Genomic DNA, 12,660 nt, shown 5'->3' on the forward strand with positions numbered 1-12,660 from the left:
TCTACTTGGGATCAGATTGCCCAGGATGGATGTTAATGCAAGGTCTGAAGGGGGCCTCAGACAGTGAGTGATCATGAAGTTAACGACTAAGAATCAGGAGGAGGGCCAAGGCTCAAACAGTCCCCCTAATTGCCACCAGGCTTACTTACACCTGATTAACTCTGTCAGCATGGTTTGTCTCGGTTCTGTCAGACGTAAAACAACTGTCAATACTCCTGTCTGCCACCATTGACTCAAGGACACATTTGCTCCATGGATACACCCCCATATGTTGTGGGTTTTATAATATTATAATAGTATCATGACACCTACCCTTGCATCATGAATACAGTGAGTCAACCGTCAATATCTGTATGTTAGAGTAAGACGTGCCGTCTGTCACGCCATATGATCTCATGTCACACTATGTAATGTCATGTTATGGAATAGCATCTCACATTATATCACTCCAGTTCACTGTATGTCATGCTATTGGATGTTATGTCACATCCCAGGACATGTCACGTCACGGAGTTTAAAGTCACACCGAATCATGTCTTCAGATGTCATTTCATGGAGGTTCACTGTCACGCTATGGCTTATGTTGGAGCGTTATGCCACATCATGTGATGGTATGTCATGTCGTCGCTCTGTACCGTCCCTTGCTTGTTATTTCACAGTGTCAACTGAACTTACACAATGTCATGTCATTTCATGGAATACCATGGTACAAATCGGACTTCTAGACACAAAAAACTGAGAAACATTGGGCTTTCAGTATTTTCCCTACAATTAAATTAAATTAACAAAGGTCTACACAGATGGGCTGAAACCTTATAATGAGAGATACATGAACAGTCTGTTTGCATAGTCATTAGTCAGAGGAAGGACAACAAGAACCACATCGGCCAGATGACTGAACAGAATTGGCAAAAGCTTTTGGTGGATCCATGGCGGCTAAGTCTCACTAATTACGTGACTTAAAATATCTGCTGTTCACATGTTGGTGCCATGACACTTGCAGAGGTCCATGCCAGGAAGGCACTTAGAGCCTATTAGACAGGTCATAATGTTAAATTTAGCTCATCGCATACACACAGGGCCAAGAGCTACTGTCATTTTAATGGCACCATGTTTAGCCCATCATCTGGTTATGGAAAATCATCTGACAAAAATATGTAATTTTCTGTCATCTAATTAGTTTTACCTTAGCATGCGGACCAGTGCCGGTATCCCTCCAGACTTGAATATGGCCAACAGTCCCTCTCTCTGGTGTGACAGGCTATGGAGCACGCTGGCGGCGCAACGGGCCGTCTCCATGTCGACCGCTGTCGTCATGGCACGCACCACGGCGCCGACCATGGCTGGAGACTGTACCAGCACCCGGCGGCTGGCCTCCTTACGCGTCAGCTGATTGACAATCAAGGCAGCCTTGTTCACCACAACCTAGAGAGTAGAGAAACCAACTGTGTGTAAAGAAACAAGCGTGTCTGAAAGCACAAAAAGCACTGACACAGCAACACGGGGTGACGGAGGCGTACCGGATCCTCGTCTGCCAGCAGTTTGGTGAGCTCTGGCACTGCCCTGGTGGCCAGCTCGGCGTCATCCTGGTAGTTTATCAGGTGGACAATGGCCGTCTTTAGCAGCTGTGAAGGTTCAGCCAGCCGCTGCACGTTGCTTTGCTGCGAGGGGTCTGGCTGGACGGGCATGGCTGCCTCCCCCTCCACCAGGGTCTCTGGAAACATGGCGGCCCTGACCCGCTGAGCCCGGGTTAGTGAGTACTGGGCTTCTAAATCTGACAGAGGGAGATGGAAATGGAAAACCAGTGACTTTCTCTCTCTCTCTCTCTCACTCAAGAAAACCTCTGGACTGTTGATAATAAAAACAAGCTAGAACTGCCACCCTACAGCAATATGCCTCTGCCTACCAGCAATTTACAACCATGTATGTCCGGATTCATATAATATACGTACTAATGACTAATGACTAACGACTAAATACAAGGTACAACTTGTATTTTTTGGCTACATCTTAGTAGGACTGCAGGATTCCAGACAACTTGGTCACGTTGGATTGCTGGACACGTGCCATTGCTTACTCAACAAACTTGCCTCTTTTCACCGCTTACTTTTGATTTAGCAAATTGTATTTCAGCTACGCCAAATCAAAGTAAAAAATTAAACTTGTGTGAAAGTGTAAAAATTTCAAGAAAGTGTAGTGATCTCGCATGGAAACTGTTCCAACACTTCTGGGAGAAAATCCTTTGTACGTCCTTGGTACATGAAAAAATGATTAGACTTTTGTTGTGGAAACTGTCCGGGCGGATGAATGCCAATTTCTGGTCGATATCTTCTCTGGTTATGAACAGAAATACAAACATTCAAAACGAAATTTCCAAGGACACCCTGGATTCTTTGCCTGGCGTCGACATCTTGTCTCATACACATGTTAGGACACGAATCTCTTCAACATCGTGAAACTTGCATGTGAAAAGGCTGCTGGTTTGAAGGTGCAGTCCAAAACCAACATAGTGATGTTGTAGAGGAAAAAACAGTATATTCCATATTCTCTAAGGACATCTTTGTAAGGAAAATGTATGTATTATTACTGCATGTCGCGTTAACTGAGATAAACAAAAAAGCAAATGCTTTCAGCTTTGGGAAAAAATTATCCGTCCTATCTAGCAACAAGTGTCTGGAAGAGTGTTTTGCACAGCTGGTGACACAGTTACAGCACAGCTTGCTTCGTTCTGATTGTGCGGATAAAATATATATATATATATATATTCTAGGCGAAAAATACTTGTAGCACATATGAGTTAGTGGTTTATGTGTTATGGTGGTGAGAGGAAGTAAAGAAAGGCTTGTTTGTGAAAGATTATTTTTGCGTCTTGCTTTACATATTGAAACAGCACCAGTGCCTTCTGCTAACTGCTAATTTGGTCTACTTGCTGAAATTGTAAGGCATATCTGTATGCTGGCAGTATTAGTAGTAGTAGTAGTAGTAGTAGCATATTGCTAGTTCACTGTTAACCCTGAGCGTCCTAAAAATAACTACTGGACGTGTGTTTTAAATGTGTATACAGAGGAAAGGGGGGAAAGGACAGGTATGGTTTTACTTTATCTATTATCAGAATTTGTTAAAAGACCAAGTGGTTTTTAGAAGCCTTACTGAGTAGCAAGATTTGCCAACTAAACCTTTAGTGTCTGCATGAAAGTCAGTGGCAATCCTTTTGAAGGATATCTCAGACAAAAGCAAAGTGGCGGACCAATCACCGTTGTTCTGCTGGATGCACAGGAATGACAACGGCAACGCAACCCACTCCTCACTCTCTTAATGACGTTCAATCTGAACCTCGCAATTCTATCCAGACCATAACGGTATTTCAACTGTCCTAATTAGGACGTTAAGTATGTATTATGTATTTCAACATCACCAAATGAAGAAGCGGCATAATTGCTCAAATTGACTGAGGAGAATATAACCGTCTGCTGAACCTGGAGGGTGATTTTTAATGTGCTCTAACAGGGTGGTGGGTGATATTTCTTGTTGAGCCTCGGGGGCCATCATTATTAAAGATGTTTTGTAGTCGAACCTCAGGAGGAGTAATTGCTTGATAGATGACATAATAATCTCTGGGCTGATGACAGACTTATGAATGCAGCCTTATTAGGCCAATCCTTGGAGGGCAAATGAACACCGATCAGGCATAACATTAAAACCACTGACAGGAGAATTAAATAACACCGACCATCTTGTGACAATGCAGTGTCCTTGTGGCTGTTACTTGTGCCATCCACCTAGACCGGACCCCCACCCCATTGCAATGACACTCCTTGATGCACAGCAGCCATCCCCAGCAGCAGGATGCAGCCTGGCACAGGCACGCACACAAAAACGGTTTAGGAACAACTCAAAAAAACATGAAGAACAGCACAAGGTGTTGACCTGGCCTCCAAATTCGCTAGATCCCAAACTGATCAAGTATCTGTGGGATGCACTGGAACAAGCCTGATACACAGAGGCCCCTCCCTTCAACCCATAAGACCCAAAGGCTCCCACTAACAACACCCTAGCACACACTCAGAAGGTCCATGTCCATTCTCTTATGAGACAGAACTGTTTTGGGAGGAACAAGGGAGACCTACCAAAAGGACACTACAGGACACCCTCAGAAGGCCTACACTATGTTAGGCAGGTGGTCATAATGTTAGGCCTGATTGGCGTATATTCGAATGTTGCCTTGCAAGCAATGGAAGGACCCTCTAGTCTGTACAGCGTAATGATGGAAGTCAAAGTCCACAATCTAACCTACTGACCCAGTAGCAATGTAAGGATATCCTTGAGTTCATCAATATGTAGCAATATACTGGTAATACACTCAAAAACTACATATTGTCTCATCAGAAATCTAACTTTCCTGAGATAACTTTTGTATGTTTGCTGACCAGACTCAGTCAACTGCCCACAACCCTACCCAGTGTAAACAGAAGGTGGCTATGGAAACTTAATTAAATAGAGGTCGGAGGAGAAACAGTAGCCTCATAATGACGTCCAGATGGCATGTTACTTAGGCCAGGCTAGGGAATTCCACTGTATTCCCTGTAGTGAGTGATAATGTCTTTTTTACCTGTAGGGGGGAAAGCAGGGTGAAAACCTGGTCATTAAGATGGTATTGACTCAAGCGCCAACATAAAGGCGCAAAACTGAGAGAGTAGAATATTTCTCGCAGCGCCTCAAAGAAAAATATGTTTGGCTTTAACAAAGTCCACAATGCCACCATGGGAACTGAGTCAGTTTCAGACAGCACCAGAGAAATTGATGTCTTGGAATAAGCCCTCCCTCGGGGCGAAACGATGATTAGAGAGTGGAGCAACCGGCGTCCTCTGTCTGGACCTGGGATTCGCCAAGCTCAACTGTGTCCTCTAGGTTTGAAATCACTGTTGTACCTTAGCCCCTTCACAAGGAGGGAACAGTGAGGGGGGAAAAGAGGCACAGCAAAGCCCCGGTTTTCATGGATAATCCCAGCTGGACTTAAAACAACAATTCAGAACGTCCAGTCCATTTTATCTCCCAACCTGTATGGGAATTTGTTCAGTCCGAGGGAGCTGGAGATGTTCTTTGCCTCACAGCAAAATTTCTAATGGTATTTCACTCTCTAAAATGCTGCACAGTACATCAGGTGGTCATCCAGATAAGACGTCCCGATCTTTGTGAGTACACAAACCTGTTATCCTGTAGGGGAGTGTAATGAGCCGTGTTACTCGCCTGCACATTGCCCTGACTTTAACGGCGAGCTCAGAGGGCATCTTGGTGATTTAAGGGCGTTATTTGGTTTAGGTCAATCGACAAAATGAGGATACGGAACTTCCATCTATTAACCGAATCAAACCCAGCTTGGAATTTTCCGCCCTGCTGGCTGACAAAGTCGTTTCAAACACAAAGAGGAAAAGGTGATAATTAAGTCTAAGACACCATGTCTTGCTTAGGGATTATCTCCCAGGCTTGACACATCATTTATTTAGTTTGGGTGTCAGGAAGCAGAGTGTAACATAATGCAACGCGGATGTGGAAATGGGGACAGAAAGAATACTTCGACTTGTTTACCGCATGCTGGCAGTGTATAGACATGATTAGGAGGAATGGAAAAGGGGAGGATACAGTTAGAATACCATGTCCCCAATATGCCCATTAACGACAAGAAGGTTTATATTTCACAAGTCTTTAAGTTTATGGATGGATGGTAAAGCCTTGAATGGTCTCTAATGGGTCACAGTGACCCAGTACTGTAGTACACCTCTGTGTGGCAAAGATTTTACAATAAACAACAATGTTCTTTGCATCTTTGACTGACGCAAACGACATGTAGACGACATGAAATGTCAGGTACACCGTGGCTCTATTTTCTATGCCGTAGCCTGACATGCGTGATTGTCCCAAGATGCATTTCCTTGTCCATGTCATCCGCCATCTGCCTTCTACACTCCATCTACTTAGACCTCTTCTCTCTTTTTGTGCGTTGCAGTGTTTTCATTAACTGGTGTTCAAGATGCATTAGCTTCGACCCCAGGTCTAGCGTTGCAGGGGCATTATTAAACCGACGCACACAAGTGTTGATGCTTACAATGGCATAAGTCACTCGCGTTGGAAGGTCGCAGATGTATAAACCAAGCTCAATGCGTTGAAGCTGCTGGTGTGCTATTTTAATATATGGTCTAATATGGCCTATACTGGGGAAGAAACAGTACTTGAAGGACAATCCATACCTTTAAAGAATAATGCCACAAAAACAAAACCTTCGATCTAATACTGAGTGTGGTCAATTATAATAAAATGTATTTCTCACCAAAGGATCTGAAACCAAAAGAAGCCTGGGGAAAATAGGAAATAATTTATGCTTCACTTTTCAGATAGTCAGGAATTGGAATAGACGGCCATGTACCCAGCAAATGGGGGGAATAACAATTTGACTTGGTGATGAAACAAAGTGTGCTCTCTTTCAAAAAGCAAATATATTGATGTCACTATTTTTTTATTTATTTTTTAACCAACTACACATCAGGTTTCAAAACACGCCGCTTGGAATCCGTCAGACAAAGGAATTACTCCCATGCAAGACACGCTCAGGAGTTTCACGTTATTTCTCAATGCTTCGCGTGGGCGACGAGAGATTCTGACTCAACTGCTGGCACGGCGGACAAAGACGCCGTCGAGTACATTTATATTCCTGATCCCCTCACAGTGACTTTGACATTTACTGACGTTGACAGTTGTGTTGCTGGTTTGACAGATCACTCCATTCAGCCCTTGGATGAGACTTCTGGATGCCCAGATATAACGAATGTGTGATTAGCATGCAAGCGTGACTGATCAGGCGCAGTAGTGGCCTGCTAAATGTTTAATACTTCAATGAGTAGGGAACTCTTTTTGATTCTAACGTGAAACAAAAAAAAGTCTATATGTTGTACACATATTTGTTTTGAACACTAAATTATAAATAAGCTTACAGTGCAGTTGTTGTCCATTCTTTAAGTGGTGGATTGATTGTTGCGTAAATGGAATATGTGCAACATTGATATTTTCTTGCTGACCTCCTCACCTCCGCAAGAAAACACCAAGCTTAAACATCTCATTTATAAATAACAGAATTGATCACCAATGACTCCAATAACCCAGAAATATGAGTAAATTTGCAGGCAGGCGATAAAGACAAACATTAGGAAGTGGGAGACCACTCTTTTTCTCACAAAGTTGAGATATCAGTCATTTTTTTATATAATTTATTTAGTTTTCAGTCACATTTTGGGGTTAGCCAACTAAAATATTTGGTTAGGTTTAGGAAAAAAATCACTGTTTGGGTCCAGTAAACCCTCTGAACCACATATTCCATGACTAACATCTTCCACCTTGAAGAGCCACCTCACATGGCCAAAAGAGGTCCCATTGGTGGCTTTAAAGCACTTTGACAAATATTTTAGTTTTTCTGGTGAGGTCAGGCAGAGCTCAGAACAACATTAATTGCAATGTCTACAGTGTCCAAGTCTATACAGTTGGTGGATGTTGGGGTGAAGGTGGAGCCTGAGAAACGGGCTTAACAGAAGCAGCTGTTTAGTGCCACTGTCACTTACTAATGTATATGTTTGAGCATGTCAATAAGTGCAAGGAAACAGCTTAAGATATTCAAGTGTTCAAGTTTTAACTATTTGCTTAAAGGGAAACTACTGTTTTTTACAACCTCAACCTTATTTCTAGCATAAAATACGACCGTTTACTCACCCATATAACTTTTGTGTCATTTGCACTCGTTCAGGAGATAATTAGATCAGCGTATATCCATATAGCGGGAGTGACTGGGGCACCGAGAGGCAACCTCTAAATAACGCATTATCTACCACGAAACTTGTTCATTTCACCAATATTTTGTTATGATAGGCTAGTGCTATCCGGGGTCTGTAGATTGACCTTGCAAATGATCGTATTTTATGCTAGAAATAAGGTCCAGGATGTAAAAAACAGTAGTTCCCCTTTAAAGGAGGGTTGTTTAATTATGTTGAGGATGATGGAAACGATTCAAATATGTAATTCAAAGTGTGAGCAGCCATTCTGTTGTAATGAAAAAACAACCGCGCATAAAAAGCATTAGAATAAAAAGGCAATGACATAGAAACTATTAAAAAGCGAAACCTGAATGCAGATCATGTGTCAAGTAAAGAAGAAAATCTTCAGTCAAATCCTGCAGAAGCACATTGTTATTATCCAAAACAATGTTCCCTTTGAAATAGAATATTTGGCTCATTGAGTAATTTCATCATTTCACTTGTGTTCACACCTATTATTTGATCTCATTTCACATGGCGTGTTCACTTGTGGGTCATGGGCATCAGTGAGGCCTCAGAGAGAAGCACACCAAGCAGACTTGTGTCTAACCGTCACGGCAAAGCCTGACTGACTGATCCAAAACTTAAACAGCACTTAGCTGCAGGTATAAAGATCAGATACATTTATTAAACACTTCTTCGGGTTTGAAGGTCCCATAAATCCAAAGCAACGATATTAAGAACATTTCTCCTTACCATTAACTAAGCTATAGCTAACTACTGCATGATTCATGATACGGATCAGTTTCATTGACAGGTTTTGGCTTTAAAAGACCCTAATCCTTGGCCCCTCAAGGGAAACATATCGACGTGCAGAAGCCAATTAAGGAAGTCAATAAGTTCATTTTCTTGTTCTGCTTGTTACTCTGAATCAAGTGAGCGAGTTAAAGACAAGACAAGAATGAACATGCGGGAAGTAAGTGACTCACACCGTGATATAAGCCCTCAGTTTGCAGTTAAACAAGTATTTTAGGGTCAGCTACAACATACATTCCCCACTCCCCAAACTCCCCACTAATATCTGCACAAGTCCCAGACTGATGTAATAAAAGCGTAATAAAACGTCTACCAGATGCATTTTCTATCATTTGAAGTAATGTCTGATTTACACCTTCCACTGCAGTTTCTAGGTGACATGTATAACTAGGACAACTTTAATATCATTCAAATATAAGGCAGGTTGAATCTTTGAAATATATCTTGGGTGATAAAGCAGGGCTGGATAACCTTGTAGATGTAACCAAGAGGAAGCATATAATCAGAGGGTCTAAAATTAAACGTTGGGACAGTAGACATGCCATTGGGACCCTGAAACCAAAAAACAAACAAAAAAGACAACTGTGAGCTGACACATGCACTGCAAACCACTGCAGCTCAGACATACCAAAGCAATGCTAACCCTAACCCTCTGCACTTACAATATAATGTGAATGATTTAAGCGGTTCCATTAGCAAAAATGAAATATAGTATTCATAATTATGCTTTAATTATTGTATATTACCATTATAATGATAAAGCATTGTCTTTTTGTTAGCTTAGAAGGAGCCCCTCATATCTACAAAGGGAGTAGGTCATCTTCCAAGGAGGCCCGCCACAGCGTGCCACTCGTTTCTAAAGTAGAATTGAAATAACCTCACCCGCCCTCTTGAAAATTGAGGGTTGACAGGTGGCACTGAACCCTACACACTGGTCCTTTGTGTCACAAAAAATAAGAGTGCGGCAGTCTCCATCATCTGCATTCAGTAAGAGGTGGTTATGGATCCATTATCTATAACCGCTTATTGTGCAGGATAAGATGGGGAGTGGAGATTATCCCAGCTGGCGTAGGGGGAAGAGGAGGGGTACAGCCAGTCTATCAAAGGGCAGAGAGACAAATAACCATCCACACTCACATGCACACCTACAGACAATTTAGAATCGCCTATTAACCTAGAATATCTTTGGCCTGTGGGAGGAAGCCGGAGCACCTGGACCACCACCATACCACCGTACCACCATACCACCCGGTGGTTATAGATTCTCTGCTATCTTCTTTTTTTGTTGGTAAAAAAAAACACCAGAAAACTAGAGCTATCTGAGTGAGATTCCACAAGACATAACTAGACTGTCTTCTCTAGTCAGTTTTGACACTGGTCTGTAGCTACTGATACACAGAGCGGTCAGGTTTCACAACCGGTGGAAAGTGAATTGCTGACGATTCTATTTGAACTGTTTGTACAAAAATGTTGTGGACATTAACTGGACTTGAGGTTTTTAAAACGCAACACAATGCCAAGTAGTTTGTCTGTGGACCTTGGGATGAAACCTCTGAGAAATGTACTGTGCAGGCTTTTATACATGTATTTTTACTGCTTTGGGACTTTGGCCAAAGAAAAAGTGCCAGCTTCATTTAAAGCCCTTAGGTAAGTTTCATCGTTTATTCATTTAATTCTGCATTTAGATGATATTTTACAAGGTGTGCCATATTTGCACAGACTGTTCAAAGTGCATTTATTTCCTAAGAAAAAAAGCACCGCACTGAGCTTGAAACGCCACGCGGCCTCGACTAACAGTCAGGTGTGACAGGATAGTTTGTAAGGCAACATGTTTGTGAGGGATAAGATCCTGGAGGAGACTTTTATTCCTTCCATCGGGTGTCAGATGATTGGTGGGAAGCGGACCATGACAGAGTGAGATGAGGATAAAACACAAAGTTCCCTCATGTTCACTCTGATGGATTATCTCGCACCGGGGAAGCTGATTTCATAGCGAAGACAGATGAACAGCCCCGATAGCTGTAGATACTCACTGCAGTCTTTACTGTCTGTTACAGTTCCACTATTTTACCACATTGTTAGGTTTTGTGTTAATGAAATGACTAGAAGTTTAATCAAAAACCATGATGTGGCATTTGGGAAAATACTGTTTGTCAGAGAGCTCAGCAGGCAAACAAATCAGTAACCGGCAAAGGGTCCAATACATTGCAACATGTTGCATCATTTCATCTATTTAAGAAATAAAAACAAGAGTCATAGATATAGGAAAAAAATGCACAACAATGACGACTGCACTTTTGATGAATACAGCGAGAGACAAAGAATGAGGTGATGTAAGCCGGTGTTAGCGAGCGCAACAAAGGAGCAAGACATGAATAATCTAAAGAAATCAACAATGAATTTCTCAAGTCTAATCATTTCCGAGTCTCACCTGTGGGACTCTCTAGGCCTCCGGCTGCCGTGTCTCCGCCTCCCCCCGCTGTGGCCGTGGCGGGAGCGGAGCTCGTTGTAGTGCTGCCCGTGTACTTCTTGCCGCCGCTGTACTCCGTGCTGCTCTCGTCGTCCCGCACCGTGGTGGCTCCCGACTGGATTCCGGAGTCCGAGGCATAGTAGGTCTGCTGCCACTCTGCCACCTTCACCACGCTGTCTGCCTCACTCACTGCAAGAAACAACGCACCGCTAAGCCTTAGACACTACTCCTACTACAATACTAAAGTTGCTGCTAGGACCAGATACTAGTACTAATACCATTGCACCATTATTTGTACCACTGTCGATACTGCCAGTTGTTCTACTAGGAACGTGACTAGTGGTACTACTCCTACAACTGCAACCACTACCGCATTAACGAAAACTGCAGCTGATACTGCTGCAACTTGTTCTTCTACCACTGCCACTGCTGCTACTACTACTAGCCCTAGGGCAGGATTTCTATCGGTGGCATCATGACCAGGTGCTGCAGGCAGTAGCTGAGAGTGTCTTCTTAGCCTTAATGAACAACCGGCCCCACTGTCGTACCAAGAAGCAGATCCCCTTCGTCAAGCCGGGTGAGCAGCCCAAGCGTCATCGCAGGGCTACACCAAGCCTACTCTCCACGGTGGTCCACCCGGGCAGACCACTGAGGTATCCGGCATACATCGCAGAAACAAGTGACATTGTTATCTTGTCCAAGGCTTCAAAACAACTCTTCATGACAAAACTGACTCGGCCCTGGGAGTATCGAATGGAGGAGACTCTCGGAAGTAAGCTGTCAAGGTACCGGGTAATTCTAGAGGAGTGCATGCGACGAGGGTGAAGTGCAATCAGGACCGCAAAAGAGGGAGCTTAAAAAGCCTCCAGCTGGCTATGGATAAAGAGAGGGGACCTATGGTTGAATGCTGCTAGCATGCGAGACGGGGCCTGATCAACCCTGAATGGGTGAGGGTGTCGGATCTAGCGTAGCATCTCTGTAGAAAGTATCGGAATCAGAATACTTTATTAATCCTTCAAGGAAATTGTTTAATTGTATATTTTTCAGCTGGCGCTAATGTCAAGGCATGTAAGTACTTCTCTAATAACTAATAATCCAGGACTGTATGGAAGTTGATTATCATTTACCAAAACAAATGCGAGTTCACAAGTTCGCAACGAACCGTCAACTGATGAACACCGCTCACTTCATTAGTTGTTTCTGATTAACCCAGATCCAAACATTAAGAGGCGTGAACTGAATCTACTCATCCATGACTGATTAAAGCGACATCATGGCAAAATGTGATGCGCATGGTTTGTTGTGGGGTGTGTTTTTGTTTCCACGGTGCATTTCCGTTTCTGCACTTCTGCACTTTTCTTGACTCAAACAATTTCGCAGGGAACCATTACGATGAGGGGGCCCATTGAAGATGAAAGTGTTTTTTATTGAGTACAGCAGTATGCAGCTGGTAAGTGTTTATGTAGTCTTGAATGCAGTGTTTTCTTTTGAAGGATGCATGAAGTGTCTTGCACCTGGTGAACTCTGTTACGTGCGAAAATGAATAGTATATATTCGCAAATGCAAAAAAACAACAAC

At 43.0% G+C, this 12,660-nt stretch overlaps 1 protein-coding gene across 4 annotated transcripts in view; it reads right to left on the minus strand.

Moving 5' to 3' along the window:
• Positions 1-12,660, minus strand: part of LOC311506709 (junction plakoglobin-like) — an 86,679-nt gene that overhangs the window by 20,960 nt on the left and 53,059 nt on the right. For all 4 annotated transcript variants that reach the window (XM_084570774.1, XM_084570771.1, XM_084570772.1 and 1 more), the window contains 3 exons: positions 11,044-11,271; positions 1,521-1,774; positions 1,187-1,425 (listed from right to left, as the gene is read on the minus strand). In XM_084570774.1, the coding sequence (XP_084426900.1) occupies positions 1,187-1,425; positions 1,521-1,774; positions 11,044-11,271 (721 nt within the window). The remainder of the gene's footprint in view (positions 1-1,186; positions 1,426-1,520; positions 1,775-11,043; positions 11,272-12,660) is intronic.

Source organism: Chelon labrosus (assembly GCF_963514085.1).
Source record: "Chelon labrosus genome assembly, chromosome: 21".
In the NCBI taxonomy this organism is placed as follows: Eukaryota; Metazoa; Chordata; class Actinopteri; order Mugiliformes; family Mugilidae; genus Chelon; species Chelon labrosus.